Source organism: Falco punctatus (assembly GCF_963210335.1).
Source record: "Falco punctatus genome assembly, chromosome: 2".
Taxonomy (NCBI): domain Eukaryota; kingdom Metazoa; phylum Chordata; class Aves; order Falconiformes; family Falconidae; genus Falco; species Falco punctatus.
In genome coordinates, this window is record NC_137581.1 from 64,463,983 (window position 1) to 64,482,514 (window position 18,532).

At 42.2% G+C, this 18,532-nt stretch overlaps 1 protein-coding gene across 1 annotated transcript in view; it reads right to left on the reverse strand.

Moving 5' to 3' along the window:
• Positions 1 to 9,783: 9,783 nt before the first annotated feature.
• The window catches only part of TUBGCP3 (tubulin gamma complex component 3), a 58,000-nt gene continuing 49,251 nt past the window's right edge, over positions 9,784 to 18,532 (reverse strand). Inside the window, exons 18-22 of the mRNA XM_080376054.1 lie at positions 18,126 to 18,214; positions 17,860 to 17,991; positions 17,354 to 17,494; positions 16,688 to 16,804; positions 9,784 to 14,432 (exon numbers count right to left, since the gene is read on the reverse strand). Coding sequence (XP_080232180.1) covers positions 14,274 to 14,432; positions 16,688 to 16,804; positions 17,354 to 17,494; positions 17,860 to 17,991; positions 18,126 to 18,214 — 638 coding nt within the window. The 3' untranslated portion in view covers positions 9,784 to 14,273. The remainder of the gene's footprint in view (positions 14,433 to 16,687; positions 16,805 to 17,353; positions 17,495 to 17,859; positions 17,992 to 18,125; positions 18,215 to 18,532) is intronic.

An 18,532-nucleotide genomic window follows, 5' to 3' on the forward strand; every position in this document is an offset into this window, starting at 1 on the left:
GCACCTGACACGGGAAGGAGTTATGTAGGAAGACAGCCATGGCTTCCCTTCTGTTTGACCCTCTCTGGAATGGCATGGGTAGGCTGTAAGGACAAGAGCAAATGTGGCTGCACCTCACTGAATCAGATCATTAAAACAGTCAGAACTGCCATAGCCATAAAAGCGGTTCTAGAGACAGTCTACAGAGAAGCTCCACAGCACGTTAATTTGCAATGACTTGGAAGTTCCCTTTGTTGCTACTGAAATCAAGAAAATGTTGCTGTTCCAGGATTTTTACTCATTCAGAGACAGTAACAAAGTGAAAAAGCACATTTTCTGTCAATGTTGAGACAGATTATACAAGATTACACAAGAACATCAAACATTATGTGAGATTTTCAGCAATGCAGGATCCCCTCCTCTAACATATGGATCGCATGATTCCCTCCAGACAGGAGGAACACAAAGGCTGCAGATCATAAAGATATATGAAAACACCATATAATAGTCTCTGTGCCAGTCTCTGGTTTCATATTGGTTGGGACAGCATTGACTTCAGAAGTTACTTCAGTGATGGAGAAACAGCCAGTTGATTCCCTGCCCATGATTCTTTATTAGGTTGATACTAGCAATTAAGTGTTTACAGTTATAATCTCACCACTGAACTCGAGTGCAATGTTAGCAGTTAGCAAAACTGTGATGAGACCTTTGTTTTTAAAATTGGCCTCTTAATTCATAACAGTGTCCTTTTCTGTAACATTTTTATGTTACAGAGCAGAGGACAAATATTAACTATTACTGACTCTGCCTGTAAAAGAAAAGAATCAAAAGCAGAAGAACACGAACAAAACTCAAGAACACAAGCAAAAAGAGGATGTGGTTGCCATACAAAATGCAAATCTCAACAATAACTGCAGCCAACTGTCTGTAACTGCCAGCAGAAGAATCCTAGGGCAATGGTATGGACTCAGCAGCTTCAGAAGCGCAGCCTGCTCACAAGACATCCTACACTAACTCAGCATCAAAAGCAAATTATGAGAAGACCAGAACTTCTGCAATTCCACTGTACCCCAAAACCATAAGCAGCTTTTGCATATACCTGCTATCTACAGCCACTGTTCAGAAACGAAAACTTACAAGAACCACAGTGCCGGCTTACAACAGTGGAGAAGTTGTAACCTCACACGATCATTTTAGTACTAGTCATTTTGTACCATGAGAGCTTAGCATCTGTAATTTTACCTGCTGTGACTGTGGCTTGGTCCTACGAGTGCTGAAAGTCAGCTTTTTTTTTTTTATAATCATACTAATGAAAAAAAAAAAAAAAGCTTTTCTAATGGGTACTTGCTGATATTAGAACTAATTGTATATTAAGAGCATCTTAAGTAGCAGAGAGAAATAACCTAACCTAATCTCCTTTTTCTTCTCTAGAATAAATATGTCTGGCTAAACTGGAGCACATTCTTGGTGGCTGCAGTGATTTCTGTCTGGGTATTTGTGTCCACTAACATAGAACTTGTTGCAAAGCATTGTCTATATGGTATCAGTTGGCAGAGAATAAATATTTGGGGCTCTAGAGACATTTCTAGAACAGTTATAGTAGTACATACAGAGACCATTAAATTATTTAAACATACTGTAAAATAATATTGAGTTTTTACAAATGGTCAGAGCTTTAGTGGCAATACAGTTACTGTAATGGTGACAGACAGAAGGTGCCTATCCTGGAGACTGAGCCTCTCAGAAACCCTTGACAATACTTTAAACCAGAATCCTCTGAATCCTTCAGCTTTTCCTTTGCACAGAAAACAACACTTGCCCCATGGACCAAATGCTTTTTTGGCTGAAATGCTGCCTGGAACTGCTCCTACAAAGCTACATTGGCAGGTCCCTTAAGTGGAACAGAAATAAAAACTTTACATGTTTTTTTTTCGCAGAAGTGAAAGACTTATTCCTTAAACATGTCTGAACTTATAACTGTAATTGGTAAACCAAGAGTTGCTAAAACAACTTAACAGGAATGCAGAGTTTAGTTAGTTGGGAGGGAATAGTGAGAAGAAGGAGGCAAAAAGTCTGATGTCTGGTTTAAAGGAGAAACATAGCTCTAACTACAGCTAAAAGGAACAAAAACAGATCCCAGAAGAGAAGGGGAAACAAGTCTTTCTGAAGTCCATCCCCAGGTCTCAGCTAAAAGGCTTGGGGAGGCACCAGGCAAGTCCCAGGAGCTCATTGCAGATCTCCAAGGAGCGGGGGAAAAGCAGAGGGTCGTACAGCTTCAGGAGGGCAGACATGCAAAAATTCAGTTGAAGCTAGCTTAGTGGAGTGAAGAGGGGGCAAAAGAGAGGAAAGGGAGAAGGACAAAAGACGAGACAAACTCTCTTCATTAAACAAGCACACGACCTGCAAGTGACGCTGAAAGACATGTCAGTTTGGTGTTACAGGTCTCCATCCTCTACATAGGTGACAATTAGTTTAGTCAAATGCTTTGCCATAATGGATGTTTCTGTTGCAGAACTTGGAGATTTGCATTTTATCTTGTTAAAAATAACTGTTTCCAAGCAAAGATCAGAATCTCAGAACAGCTTACCAGGACAGAGCTCAGCCACCCTGTAATGCAGGTGGGAAAGAAGCTGATGGTGTAGGGCAGGCTTCTTTCCTGGTAGTAAAACTGCTTACTTAGCTTTAGAGATTGACCTCTGACTGCTTCAGAAGCCTAATACCAATTTAGCTTAAGTTTATACTATGCCAGACCTTTGCATCATCAGGGAGGTGCTCCTGCCTGGCCTAAATCAACGACTCAATGCTGAGATTACTCTTATCTGTGAGACAGCAAAATGAGAGACAAATCAAACAGAGTGGCAGTGTAAATTGCAGGTCCTATCACCCAGATCCTTCCAGTGAAAAATACAGGGTATGTTGTATTGGAGCTCAGAGGGGGCAAAACTGTGTCCTTACCTCGACTACAGAATCTGCAAAGTCTTGGTCAGTGGATTTATTTCAAGGGATTGGCAGCCTGCTAAGAAGTTAATCTGCCCATTTTGATTTAAAAGGCTTCCTCTTGAGAGTGATAGGTCTAATTGTCCAGGAAGAAAATGACATCGTGGCTGAATTTCCACCTCCCTTGCTCTGTGCCACTCCCATTCCCAGGACTCCCCACCTGAACTTTAGCTCTTCTCTGCAGCTCCATCCCTCTCACACCACAGTGCAACTGAAAACTGTGTCCACCCATCCTGGGAAAGGCAGGTCATCCTGCAGGATAACCTACGGGGGGAGCGCTGCTTCCACCACCAGCAGCGTCTGGATGTCCAGAGGGAGAACCTCTTAGTCTGGACCTGTGGGTTTGAAGCATCATCCTCACGAGAGTTCACCTCCGTTGTGGTGATAATCTTTTTCTTAAGTGCCATATGCAGGCTTATATTCTAGAACTTACCATTGCAGTTTCCAAATAATAAATGCCAAAGATTCAGATCTGTGAGCCGTTAGTTACACTGACTTACTAGAGTATCCAAACTGTCTTCAGTATTTTCACAATTCCTACTACAAAAAAGGCATACTGTGAAATCAAGCCAAAGTGCTCAAATATTAGCCCAAAGCAATTACCTCATTACAAGTTTTTTTAAAAAAAGAGCAGAAATCTATTCCAGTATACTTCTATTTTACAGTAATTACATTTTAAATAATTTTTTAGAACAAGTTTAGATAGTAATTGTCTGCCATTACTGAAAATGGTGTTTATAAGGAGGAAGGACATATGCATGTTATTCATCGAATAATTGGTGCTGATCTGTCATTTGTTACTGTTGGTCTGAGTTTCACAGTTGCAAAAGGATTTTCTCCACTTAGAAAAGGTGGTTTTATAATGCCATTCATATCAGGTTTCGGACCTGCATTTTCTGGTCTGTCGGTTGTTGTTTTAACAGTAGTACCTTTGGAAGACTCCACTCTTTTATCTGTTTGCAAAGACCCCAGATAATCACCCCAGGGGCCTCACCTGCATGACCTGGCAGGTGTCTCTGTTTCCCAGGGGCTCGAGCAAAGTAAGGGCAAAGGCAAAAAAGGCCACAGACCCGGCTGATCTGAGGGTAATTGCTAATTAATGAATGGCACACAGCAATACAACACAAGTATAGTTAATACTAGTACCAAAGCCTTGTAATGGGTTTGTTTGCTATAGAGATCTGTAAACAAATTGCACTCCAAATTGGAGGCTTCTCCTTGCTTACCCTGCTCAAAAATGAATGTTTTTCAATTGCAAAAGGCAAAACAAGTGTTTGAAAGATAACTGTGTTTTTCTTTTTCTAAGTTTGTACTTGTGGAACATAATATATGGATACTTCAATCACCTGATATAATGACATTCTTGCAAACAAAAATAGAGATGTCCTCCCCCAATATCAGGAAAGAAATATATAAATATTTGCAAAAGAAAAATAGGCAAGGAAATAGAAATAAAGTAGTCTTGATTACCCAAGCCATTTTCTTTCTAACACATCAGATTCTGAAAATAAACTACATTTCTCTTTGACAGTGTTGAGATTTTAATTTCAGTTCTTAGGATATTTCATACAGAATGAGGTCACTCCTGCTCTTCTTCTACAAGTGTGCTCCTGTACATAACTGTAGAATTTCCTTACCAAATTACTTTTATTTGTAATATTAACCTTGAAAACAAACACAGTAAAAAATTTAAAGTATGTAAGTTCAGCATAAATACATCACGGTATTGAAAATGAGCATAATTACATGCTTTATATAGCTTCTTAACAAGAACAGTAGGTCTGAGTCCAAAACTCTTGGCTTTAACCAAAGTGATTTTAAATAGAGAAAGTATATATAGAAAAAGAATCATATTTGCTTGTTAAAAAAGGAAAGGTTAGTTTCTGAAACAAAAGAACACATGATTTCCAGGACACAGATCCAACTTACAGTGGAGAGGGCTCAGAACATTCCAAATTAAATATTGCATTCATTAAGAATGATTTAAGAAGTTGATTGGAGGAGGTTCAATCAGCCCATTTAGTTGGGTAATTCTAGAAATGTCAAGTGTAAAAAACCCTATGTTTTTTGCTTTCTGCTATATAGTGTCACACAATCACATGACTGAAAACATGTTGCCTGCAGAGATGGTTGACACCGGTCACACACGGTTTGGTTGTACTATGTCAACACTGATTGCCCCGTCCAACAAGAGGTTCAACGTCCTTTGGATACCGAGGAGCAGTCCTTAGCAAGTTGTTTCACATATGTGAGCTTCGCCTGCCTCTAGTGCCCAACGATACACGAAGCCGTGGCTCTCTTGCTTTATAATGTTCATTGAAGTCCAATCTAAAGCTAAGAAACCGGAGGCTTTCGTCAGAACTGGTTGTCAGTAGGACCAAGAACTGCTGGACGATTCCCTGAAGGAGAAAGAAAAACCCAAGAGACACCTAAGACAACATCACTGGTGTGTTTTGCACAGGGATGCCAGGTGCTGCCCAGGCATGGCAAGGAGATGGTGGGAATCTGGGAAAGGGCAAGCACAAGCATTTATACCCAGTTGTTAACAAACCAGTTCTGCTGGATTCATTCTTTCTGCAAAACCCCAGAGATTCATCTTATCTTCAAATGTCCACCATCTTCAGATTCTCCAGTGCAAACAGCTCCATCTTTTACACCTGCCCCCCCTCCCTGTGCCCTGCTGGCACCCTCCATCTGTCTGAAGGTTCCCACGCTGCAGGGGAGATGCCCCTGTACCACTGTTCCAGCCCTCCCAGGACAGCTCCACCACAGCCGTGACACCATCCAGGACGTAACCCATGCAAACAGGAGACCTCACCTTGTTTCCACCTTGCATTTACAATGTGGGCCAGGCCAGCACTAGACCACTGCTTGCTTCAGCAGCAGGTATTTGGCGTAGGGCACACCCACAGCAGCAAGTGGCACCCCTGCACAGCAGGGCATCTGCCCCATAGGGCAGTCGGTGCTGCTGACCCAGCCAGCTTCTATCAATTTAGAGAAAAACCCAACTACAGTCTAATCATTGCTAACAGCTGTTTAAAAATTTGGCCCAACTTTTCCCAGGGAGGGGGAAGCACAATATTTGGACCCAAATGGCAAATTTCTTATGGATTTAAAGCACCCATGTCAAAGTTCAGGATCACCACAGCCTCTAGCAAAGGTCACCTGTATTTTTCTTCTGGGAATGCTGTTCCCTTTTCCATTAGACCTGACCACAAAGCACTGAGCTCCTTTTGAGAATGCAGCAGTTTGTTCAGTGAGGCTATAGCTTAGCCAGGCGGAATGATAGAGAAGGCTACAATATAACTAAGAATACACAGCTGCTGCCATCCCCACCCTCAGAAATCCATAGCACACAAACAAGACACATTATCATAGAAGTTACATTTCGTCTGCACTTTGAATCATAACTCAGAATTCACATAAAACCCCCAAAGGAACCTGTACTACTAGGCCACATGTGAAGATGTGTCATTTGCAATTCTCCGCTGTCCTCTAAAGGCTGTTTCAGGAATTTCAGCCATGGAGTTTGAACAGCAAATTGCTTCTGCTCTGTGTCCACGTACCAGGGCGCAGGCCAGCGGGTCGAAGAAATGTGGGGAGGTTTACGCAGAGCTTCGGCTGGTGCTCTGCAAGCTGCTACAAGAGATCGGTCTGACCAGGGACATGGCGGGACCATGTCTGTGAGGTGTGGGATGCTGCGCCAGCAGCATCGCTGGCCCTGGCAAGGGGTGGGATCAGCAGGATTTCCGTTATTTCTGATCTTGATACAGTTCACTCTGCTGGTGAGGCGTTGAAGTCTCTTAGCGTGTCCCGGTGACTGCTGCAAATAGCAACGTGCATCCAAATCAGCTTGCCAGGATGAACTTGAAGATTTGCTCTTGTTTGGTTCCTACCTACGCCTTTATAAGGTGCTCTTGAGGAGTTCTTTATTTATAATGGAGAAAGGTCAAGCCTTAAAATAAGCCTATAATTATATAATTGCCCATTAAGAAACCCTATAGTTTAAGTCATAAGCTCCTGTAAACTTCTATGCAGCTGTTTTTTCTGAGTCATTCACAGTATTGCCCTTTAACAGTCTTAATTAAGGAAACAGTAACATTTGTTCTTTTTTTATTCTTCCTGGCTAACATCCAATTACTCTTTTTGTAATTCTTTCCTATTCTGTTACTAATGTCTGTTTTGCTCTTTTGATTTGCAGGAGCTTTGGTTTGTTTTAATTTCCAAAACTTTTTGCCTGTGAAATATTGGAACCTGTGCACATGTTCTAACGGTAGAATGAGTCTGAATCTGACAGGTACCGTTCCTCTTCTGCTCCACCTCTCACAGCTGCTTTGCTGCTTTTCTCCTAGAAGCTGGGACATCTTACCAGTAAAGGTGCCTCTTCACAATGCCAAAACTACTTTTGCCTCTTTCCTTGGTGTCCCCTAAAGACTTTTGGAAAAAGTTTATGTTTCTTTTGTCCACAGGGGCTTTTATAGTAGCTCTAATCCACTAATTGCTCCTGCCAGCAATGAAGTAACCTGGGTGACGGAAATACGAAAGCCCTGGAGTATATTGCTTGTAAAGGCTGTACCATATGATGCTGAAGTACAAAGGCAACCTCAGTACACAACTCTTCAGTGTCTGAATGCTATTAGGAGGGTTTTCTGGGAAGTTCAGAGGGAGTGTTTGTGTAATGCTGAAGTTATGGTTATTTGTTCATTTAAGGCTTTCTAAAGGATCCACCTTTCCTGCAACTCTTGGCTAACTTCATCTGTCAAGAACTGCATGTATAAGATTCTTCAAACTCTCCTTCCTAATTGTATCAAGGATCCCAGAACTCCCCTAGATGTTTGAAAGGGAGAAATGAGGCTGCTGCAGGGGGGGAAACAAAGGTGAAAGGAAAGTTGTGACATGACATTTTCAGAATGTATTCATCTTGTTCATTTCTACATCATCTTTGAAAGCAAGAACCATAAGAGGTTTAGGAAGTAAAGTTTCCACATTTCCTCTTAGTTGTTTTGGGAAACACTGATCTCCAATTGTTCTTGCAGCTAAGTTGCAAATGGTTTTGCAGAAGCACAGCACTTGTGTTGTCTGCAGTGCTTATGAAACCAATTTTCTGTCTAATGCCCTATCTGGCACTTTGGAGAAAAATAGTTTTGGCTCATCCGTTCTGTTGTAGCTGAGAAATCTGTATCATATCTTTTTCCTTAGCAAATAAAACGACATATTAAGTATTTTCCTATTGGTCTACTAGCACTTCTATTAATTACATGTATGTATTGTGTACTCACATATATATGTACACACTTATACTGCATTAGTCTCTTTTACAGAATAAATGAAATATTTCAGTTTATTTAAGGATGTTTTAATAATCTGGATCACAGCTGTCAAAAACATATTCTGTTTTTGTCTTTAATGTTAGTTGTGTTAACAAAGCCACAGTAAGTGGGAACTGTCCTGCTTTTCTCATTTATCAAATATCATTTTCACCCCACATTTTGTTTTCTTTATGCTTTCTGTTTTCCTCTAAACAGTACAATTTTACTCTACCTGATGGTTCAGTTGCTTGTTTTCTAGATAATTTTGTTTTCTTCATTTTCTGCCCATTATAATATGCTCTAATTCTTACTTTTACACACCAGGTTGTTAAAGGAAAGTTCTCATTTACCTTTTTAGTTGCTGTTGTAAGGCGGTCTGTAATTTCCCTCTGTTTCTTTACACCCTTCAGAACTGTTCATTAGAAACAAGAGGTAAAACTCAGAAAAAAAACCCCTCTTTTAAGGAGTGAATGCAGTGCCTTGTTAGAAAGCAAGAAGACTGTGTTCTTTTCCTCTCTCTTGGCAATTTGTGGAAAAAGTTTAAAGGGCAATGAAGTGGCCTCGATTAGTAAATGTAAAACTCGAGGGTTCAGATAAGAACAATTTAATAATTAGAACAAGATAAGAGAAAAAAACCTTCCTGGCTAGTTCAGGTCAGCTGTCCTGGCTGTGTCCCCTCCCAATGTCCTGTGCCCCTCCAGCCCTCTCGCTGGCAGGGTCCAAGAAAGTGAAGAGTCTTAGCATAAACATCCCCCAGCAACAACCAAACCCATCAGTGTGCTGCCTGGGCCCCCAGCCCTCTCTATGCTGAGACACTGTAGCTCCAACCGCAAAACACTGAAATCACCAGCCAGAAGCCTGCATTACACACCTCACAAAACGAAGAATAGCCTTGCATAGTAGAGGTGTTGTTAAGAACTATTATCTTGAACATTTGTTTGTAGCAGATAAGCAGTTCAGTGTTAAAAAATAAAAGGTAAAACTCCTGTGTTTCTCTTCAGACGTGCTGCTGCTGCCCACCGCAAGGTAAGCGGCTCTTGCAGCCGCAGCCCGAGGGTGCTGTCAACCATCACACCAAGTATGCACAGTTATATAGAACTCAGTATTGGTCTCCAGGCACAAATGAAACGTAAGAACATTTCTCTCTCACTTCTGTTAGGAATTCCTGAATCCAGCAGCCTGACAGAGGCAAGGCTGCCACAGCTCCACGGGCCTGGGTCCAACCAGTAGCAAGGCTCAGGATGCATCCCCCATAGGGACATGCACACAGAGAACACATACGCAGCATGTATGTATGTATGTATGTATGTACGTATGTATGTTTATGTGGCTGGCCGCGCAGATCAACCCCGACAGACACACAGAGCACTCACGTGAACACAGGCAGCACCAACAGCCTCATCCTGCTCCCCTCTCTGGCTGAGCTGGATGGAGGTCCATTAGTGGGAGATATAGATGTTGGAAGAAAGGTTCGCTGGAGTCAAGAAGACGCTCAATATGAGTTATGCATCTTGCTCAACTTTATTAGTTTCTAACACTACTTATATAGAATCGATACACATGCATATTCGTAAAGCAAAAATATAATTGGTTATTAGTCTCTAAGCACGCATTGTTCTCAACACCCCTAATTATCATGACTAAAATAAGCATTCTACCCATGTAGCTAATCGTGTTGCTGTGCTTCAGCCTTGTAGTTTGTTACTCCCTATTTTCCCATACCGGTCCCTATCTTGCTTGGCCCTGCACCTGCTTTCCCAGCAGCTGTAGCTTGTTACAGCCACGGCCTGTTGGCACAACATAATTGGTCTCAGGATTCAAGAATAGCTCAAGGCCACCTTTCTTGTTAACTTCAGCACAGCAGCTTCAGCACAATTCTGATTACAGGCCTATTCTAATACCAGGCCTGGACTGTGCAGATCTTCAGAGATTCTAAGGCCACGCTTCTGCAGCCATTCTTCTACATATAGAGATATTACATATTAGTGGGAGATATATATATTTTTCCCACTAATCCACTAACACCTATTGTGTGTGTGTATATATATATATATATATATATATATATATATATATAAAAAACCCTTATTTTTGTAAGTGCAGTGTTGTTCTCCACCAGGATGTCAGTGAGAGAAAGGGTGCAGGGTTCTTTCTGGATCAGAGTAAGAAAGGCCTGACAACAAATGGCTTAACAAAATACCTGTTTTAATACAACAGAATAAAACTAGGGATATAAATAGGATAAAAAGAGGAATACAGGTAGCGAGTAAAACTTAAAACCCTTCAGATGCTAGGCACCCTGCCTTTGTGCAGGTCTGGACAGAGCCTGGATGGATTTTATCACGGTGCACTGCGGAGGTCCCATCCATGGAGGACTCCCTTCTTCCCATGCCCTGGCACGCAGGATGGGCTGCCACGGGGGACTCCATCAGGCTCCCATACACTCGTCGCTCATGTTGACGTTCAGGCAGCTCAAGCCCCAGGTGTGAGGCTCAGTAGAGCAGACACGTCGTTCAACATCACTAACTCCTTGAACACACCTTCTGTGAGGCTGGCAGTACAATCGTGGATCTCTCCAGTACCTGGGCTTACACACACAGTCCAGCCAGCCAGCAGCTGACCTCTGGATCCTCTCACCTCCAGATACACCCACCCTCTCTCTCTGCAGTGACTGCAGCTGCTGGCACCACAGGCACACCTCCCACCCATGATCCCAGTCCAGTTGCTGCACTCAGATCTCCATTGCACACACCCAGGAAAAAGGAAAGAAATTTAATAAGGAGACAGGACAGGCTGCACCCTGCATTGATCAGTGCTAGGGCAAGGCTAGAAAACCATACTGACCAGTACTCTATTTACACACTACTGGCCCTTTTAATCTGCTTAGCTCACTATTTTCCCACACTTTATCCTCCCAAAATCACCTTTGGGTTACCTGGTTGGTTAAATTGCTGCTGAAGAAAAAGGCGAGGAGTTGTTTTTTTCCAGAATTCTTGGTTGGTTGGCTGCTCCTTGCAACGAAGCATTACTAGAGATGGCATTCTGGAGCGCAGTTAGCTGTGAGCAGCTCTGTTAGCATTTCTGTTGAGAGTGCTTTATAAAATCAGTCTCTTCCTTCACATTGATGAACATTCTTTTACAAAAGCTGTGCTTTGTGTTGCAGAGAAGCAGCACTAGGTAATGCTGACAGTGCCCTGAAGAGCGATGACCTAACTGCAGGTGGAGGCAAAGCATAGATCAGCAAAAGGAGAAAAAATGGCTGATATTGTCATAAAAATTATAGATGACATTGCTAGCTCCCATCCACTTCCAGGGGATCTTCCAGCAGAGCTGGTCCAGTACTCCACCCCAGTTACCCCACCCAGTTACTTTCCCCCCAGCCTAGCAGTTGGAGAGGGCCCAAGAGCGGTGATGGTTCTTCCTCAGGTACAGGCATGGGCAAAACATCTGCTGAGAGAAAAATGGACGTCACTGCCTGAGGAACCGAAGATGACAGGAACCGGTTCTTGTCCACTTTCCTGCAGAGCTGGATAGCTTATTCTATGCTTCACCTTTCAAATATTTATTGATGCATGAAGTCGTGATTTGCTGCTCTGGTTTGAAGCGTTGGTGCTCTTGTGTAATTTATTATGACAATTCTGTTAACGCAGTTATTTCCAAGCCCAAAGGAAGATTTGATGTATTTGTTGCTCAACTTTTAATCCACTCTTTTGATGAGAAACTGGCCCTAACAGTATAGGGCTAATAGCAAATCATGAAGATTCATCTTTTTATGTGTATATATTTTTCACTGTTCCACCTTACTTGAAAAGGGGTCACTGGCTTCCTCAAGCTGTCCTTGTTACGCCACAACGGAACAATTTTAATTGTAGGATTGGAAGCTACAAAACCCATGTAGATGGAAATAAAACATGACAGCTGCTGGGTTAGGGGATAAAAGACTGGTCTCCACCCGCAACGGAGCACCAAGGACACTGGCAGGTCCCCACCTGCCCAGGTATTCTGTGCCTTGCATGTGAAACATCCCCCTCAGCCTAGCAGCCAGAACAACTCCTGCAGCAGTGAGGACTCTTCCCAGACTGACTGGTTTCTGTGGAATCACATCAAAATGATTGTTCCTGGCATGGCCACTGCTGCAAGTTTCCTGTGTACTACTGGGTTCATTTTAGCAGTGAAGTAAACCTTTCTTCGGAACTGGCCCTCTGCTTCTGACACTGACGCTGCCTCTCTGGCCTGTGAATTATCTCAACGACACATGGGACGATGCAACATGCCTCACAAGGCAATGGCCAAGAGTGCCCATGCAGCTAATTATTCCCCCCCCCCCCCTTCTGGTCAAAACACAATCACATTAGCTTTGCAGTTCTTTCAGACTTTACAAGAATACGCTCCAACCACACAGAGTACTCCTGCCTGTCAAGTGATTTGCGACCGTGTGATGCCTCAAAGCTCAACATCTTTCAGCTTTCCTTTGGCACACAGAGTATCACTGCCTTCAGAGTCCACATATTCTTACAGCTGAAGTGCTGCCTGCAAGTACCCCTTCATGAAGGCAGATGCACCAGCAGGTCCTTTAATGGCACCTTTAAGGGTTAAAAGCCTTACATGTTTTATTTAACAAAAGCAAGAACTCCAAGGCCTCCACAATAATGGGAATCCTGGTGTCTGGAGGGCAAATGCACTAGTCCAAGGCTGCAAGTTGGTCCATCAGCCCCATGAGTTCACCTCTGTTGTGATTCACAGGAGTCTCATCTCCATGGCCTGGCAGGTGCCTCTGCTTCCCAGGGGCTCAAGCAAAGTAAGGGCAAAGACAAAAAAGGCCACAGACCCGGCTGATCTAAGGGTGATTGTTAATGAACTGCACACAACAAGTAGAGATAAGACTAGTACCAAAATCCTGTAACAAGTAGGGATATGTAAATCAATACACTCTTAACTGGAAGCTTCTCCTTTCTTACACTGTGGAAAAAAACCATAATCTTTCAATTACAAAAAGTAAAACACTTGTTTGAAAGATAATAGTGTTTTTATTTTTCTAAGCTTGCACTTGTGGAACATAATAAATGACCTGATATAATGACAACTTTGCAAAAGAAGAATCCCCCTCTCCCCAACATCTGGACAGCAATATATAAATATTTACAATGAAAAAATAGGGAAGGGAAGAGAATGAAGTCAACATAAGCCAAGTCTGTTTGCTTTTGCACATCCAATTTTGACCATCATTTAATTCAATTCAATCTTAACCGCCACTTTCCGTTCACAGTACTGAGGCTTTAACTTCATTTTTTAGATCTTATGTGCAACAGATACACTCCTGCTCTGCTTCTATAGTTTTATTCTGTACAGTAACCATAGAATTTCCCTACTATTTTTTTATTTGTTTGTTAACTCTGAAAACAACAAAAAAATTAAATATACGTTTATGTCTCCCAATACAAAGTTTCTCACACAGTCAAACACATCACAACACTGAAAATCAGCATAATGAAATGCTGTATAGCTTCTTAACAAGGACATCAGGTCTGGGTCCTAATCTGTTGGCTTTAACAAAAGCACTCTTCAAATAGAACAAGTACACATAGAAAAAATAACCTTCTGATCTTCTTGTTAAAAAAGGAAGTGGTGCTTTCTATAAACAAAAGATGCGATTTCCTTGACACAGATATAAGTTACAGTGGAGAGAGCTCAGAAAGCTTCAAATAAAATTGGCATTTGTTTAAAGGATGATTTAAGAAGTTGATCGGAGGATGTTCAATCAGCCCATTTAGTTGGGTAATTCTAGAAATGTCAAGTGTAAAAAACCCTATGTTTTTTGCTTTCTGCTATATAGTGTCACACAATCACATGACTGAAAACATGTTGCCTGCAGAGATGGTTGACACCGGTCACACACGGTTTGGTTGTACTATGTCAACACTGATTGCCCCGTCCAACAAGAGGTTCAACGCCCTTTGGATACCGAGGAGCAGTCCTTAGCAAGTTGTTTCACATATGTGAGCTTCGCCTGCCTCTAGTGCCCAACGATACACGAAGCCGTGGCTCTCTTGCTTTATAATGTTCATTGAAGTCCAATCTAAAGCTAAGAAACCGGAGGCTTTCGTCAGAACTGGTTGTCAGTAGGACCAAGAACTGCTGGACGATTCCCTGAAGGAGAAAGAAAAACCCAAGAGACACCTAAGACAACATCACTGGTGTGTTTTGCACAGGGATGCCAGGTGCTGCCCAGGCACGGCAAGGAGACGGCAGGAACCCGGGAAAGGGCGCACCCACCGCAGCAAGAGACACCCCCCCCCCCAGCAGAGCATCTGCCTGGTAGGGCAGTCGGTGCTGCAGACCCAACAGGCAGTCTGTGCATTTGGAGTGGTTTTGCACTTGACACGTGGGAGGCATGCGTCTGGAGCTCATCTTTGCATTTGGCCCTAGCCAAGCAACTGCAGGAGCTCCACAGCATGCAGGAAAGAAGAGGACTTTGGGAGGATGGGAAGACTCACTTGAAGGGCTCATTCTTGATCTCCACTAAATACTAATAATGCAGACATGCCCATAACTAGATACCCCATTACTTCCAAAGATGACCAAAGTTGGCCAGGGAAGTCCTACATCAAAAATCCATAGTAGTGTTCAGCAGGAATACAGTCCATGCAGGCAAAAGGTACACTGCCAACTTGTAGCGATCCCGTAGAGTACACAAATGATTATCTATTCACTGCCTACGCTGAAAGAATTTGGCTCCATTTTCCTCTGGAAGGGAGAACTGCAATATTTGGACTCAGGAGCAAATTCCTCCCAGAACTGCAGTCGTCACATCAAAACTCAGGATCTCTACAGCCTTCAAGAAAAGGCACCAGTATTTTAAAACCTGGGTGTACTATTCTGTTTTCCTTCAAACTTACATGTGTACTGAACTCTTGACAGTGCAGCACTTCATTCAGGGTAGCTATAGCTTGGCAAAGCTATAGGCAATACAGAAACAGAATTGATGCAAACCACCAGAGAGGAAGACTGGGATGCGCTCTGCTCATGCTGTACAGCTGCTGAGTCACAACTACAACTGCTATAAAAACCAATTATACTCTTACAAGGTATGGGTAACAACCCAGCAAAACCATTCCAACCCCGTTCATTTACCTAGGGAAACAATGCACATTTATGCATTTAGTAGATGTCTAAGTGTGTATTTATGGATATTAAAATAAGAAAGAAAGAAGAAATATCAACAGCAAGATGGAAGCAAGCAGTTCCTACAGCTGTAAGTCACAGAATCATTTAGGCTGCAAAAGACCTTTAAGATCATCAAGTGCAAAGTCCACCACTAAACCCTGCCTCTAAGCCCCACATCTACAGGTCTTTTAAATGCCTCCAGGGATGGTGACTCAACCACTTCCCTGGGCAGCCTGTTCCAAAGCCTGGCAACTCTCAGTGAAGTCGTTTTTCCTAATATCCAGTCTAAACCTCCCCTGGTGCAACTTGAGGCCGGTCTCCTCTTGTCCTATCAGTTGTTACCTGGGAGAAGAGACCGACCACCACATTGCTACAACCTCCTTTCAGGTAGTTGTAAAGAGCGATAAGGTCTCCCCTGAGTCTCCTTTTCTCCAGGCTAAACAATCCCAGTTCCCTCAGCTGCTCCTCAACATTCCTAAAAAAATCTGAACCTCAGGCATGCCAAAGGTGGTAAGAGAAGTTTAAAGGTACACTACTTTACATGAGGAATATCTCATGTGTCAAAGTCAAGGATGAGTTGGGATAGGGTTTTGGTTTTCAGTTGATCTGGAGTCTAATCCTGAAAGGCTGCTGTTGTACATAGTGCTGTGTCCCTCACTTTCATTGCTTTCTGGAATGCTTTCCCTGAAATCTAACAGCTGATATTTCTGGGGAATGGGAGCTTTAGAATCAGAAACAACAAATTAAGACAAAGCCAGAATAATTATCATTCAAAAAGACAGCCTGTGCATGTTCCTCCAAACTGTTTACCCAATGCCCATCTCAACATGCTTAAAATCAAGTGTTAGGCCCTTAATAACGAACCTTTCTGCAGTCTTTGCTACTAAACACTTGCAAAGATGGTGAGAAAAATTGGAATGCAGAAGGCATTTTATTCATTTATTTATTTTTAAGGTTATGCCAGAAGATAGCTATTACTTTCACTACTGGAGGAAGGAGGATACTTACATGAAGAGACTATTCCCCTTTGTCAGGGGAACACACACAGTTGCAAAATCTACTGTCTACTGAGAAACAGTGAATACAGGCTTTTAAGTAGAGAAGCAAAAAAAAAAAAAAAGAACTAGATCCACAAACTGTACACATGAATACAGAATTTACACCTACTTAGTATCTGAAATTGATTTCTACATATCAAAGCTCGGCAGGCATATTTAAAAAAAATATTTAAGGGGCACCTGGTAAAAGTGAGTGAGTATTCGCAGCTGTGAGCACATTTTGGGTATTGAGTCCTGAAATTCTTTCATCCTTTTGCTCTCTTCTTCATCTTCTGATGCAGTTACACCCCACTTGCCCTACAGAGAGACCAAACGAGTTAGGTCAAGCATCACATGATGAAAGCTGCTAACTGGGCCACCTTCTGCCCAGCTAAACCACCATGTTTATACAAACCAACCATCACTATAGAAAGCCAAACATGGAGTCTCTAATATTGACACTGTCAGTCCCCTTGGTGGTTGTAGAGCACATGAAAGAAATCAGAGGTTAGTAAAGCAGGTGAGTTTCATACCAGCACTGCATGTCCCACAGACTGACAGCAGGAAAGCAGGCATGAAGCTACAGCATTTTTTGCAAAAGGGTTCAGAATATTAAAGCCTTTTCCATTTCCTTCACCTACAACAGCCCTAAACTTATCCTCCAAAGCCCACCAGAGAATCTACACACTTAGAGGTTTTGGGCAAGACATAAATGAAAAACACCATTCAGCAGTTTTGTTTGAATTCACTAGCTAATGCTGATGACTTTTACATTGATCCCAACTACATTTTTCATTTTTGCTGTACCTCTACATAATACCTAAACCCCTCCACATATCAAAAATCCTAGTAATATCCTTACTGTACCTCAAGTTCACGCTGTTTTTTCCTCTCTTCAAATTGCAGCCTCAGCTGCAACTCCTCCAAAGCAGCTCTGTACATTGCATCTTGGGCATTCTGGAGCTCAATGATCTGATCAAAAACAGCTCGAAGCTGGTTGAGAAGTACCTGTGAGATAGTTCAGCAACAAAACAGCGGAAGAGTTTTAAGTTACTACTGTTCTTCAGAACACGAGTAAATTAAATCTTTTTACACACAGCTGGAGAGACTGTTTTCCAAAGCCTGAAGTCATTTGTTGCATGATCACACAGTTTCTTAGGACCAAAACCAACTGGGCCACATTGTAAAAAGTTTTATAATCAGCATCTGACACTGCGTCTGGGGAGTATCTACAAAGCCTACCATAATAAAGTCTTATATCAGAGGAATAAAAAGAACTCTTCCCCTTGCTCCTACAACATAAAGTGAAGGTGGTTCCTAACACATAAGCCAAGATCACAAAGCTACAATTTAATGCAAAGAAGACGACTTACCCTGGAATCACTATCCAACAAGCACCGAGCTATGATTGTGTCTAGAAAAACTTCATGAGCTGCAATGATGTGATCCAAGTCCTGTGCTTGTTGAACCTTGTTCCAGAGTTCATCCCATGAACATTCAAGCACCTGGAGCAATGATTCAGGATTGGGCTGTTTTGATTTGCTAGATGACAAGCTCTTTGAAATTTAAGACACACAACACATACAGAATATTAAAAGTACTTCATTTTTAAGCAACTAATTGGGTGGATAGAGTATACCTCAAATGTAATGTAATACTGCATTTGATGAATGAAATGGACCATTTCTGATGCCAGAACGTGACACTGATGCAGCACCCCAGAAAGCTCTGTAAAAAAATCCAAAGAGATGGCATGTTAAAGACTGCAAGGACAGGCACAGCCATCAAACCAGCTTGGTAAATTTTTTTCTATCAAATTGAATACTTCATAAAACAGCCACTAATCTTGGATGGTAGGAGCAATACCAGCTGGTGACAGATGAGCAAAGAACATTGCACAATTAACTCCTAGAAAATGTGAATCAAAGACAACACCGACTGTGCTCAGACAGTGCTGGAAACTTGCTGAGTATCACGAGGGAAAAAGACCCTTTCAGTTCCAAGAGCCCAAAATACAGTTAGTATCCCATGTGGTTTTTTTGGTTG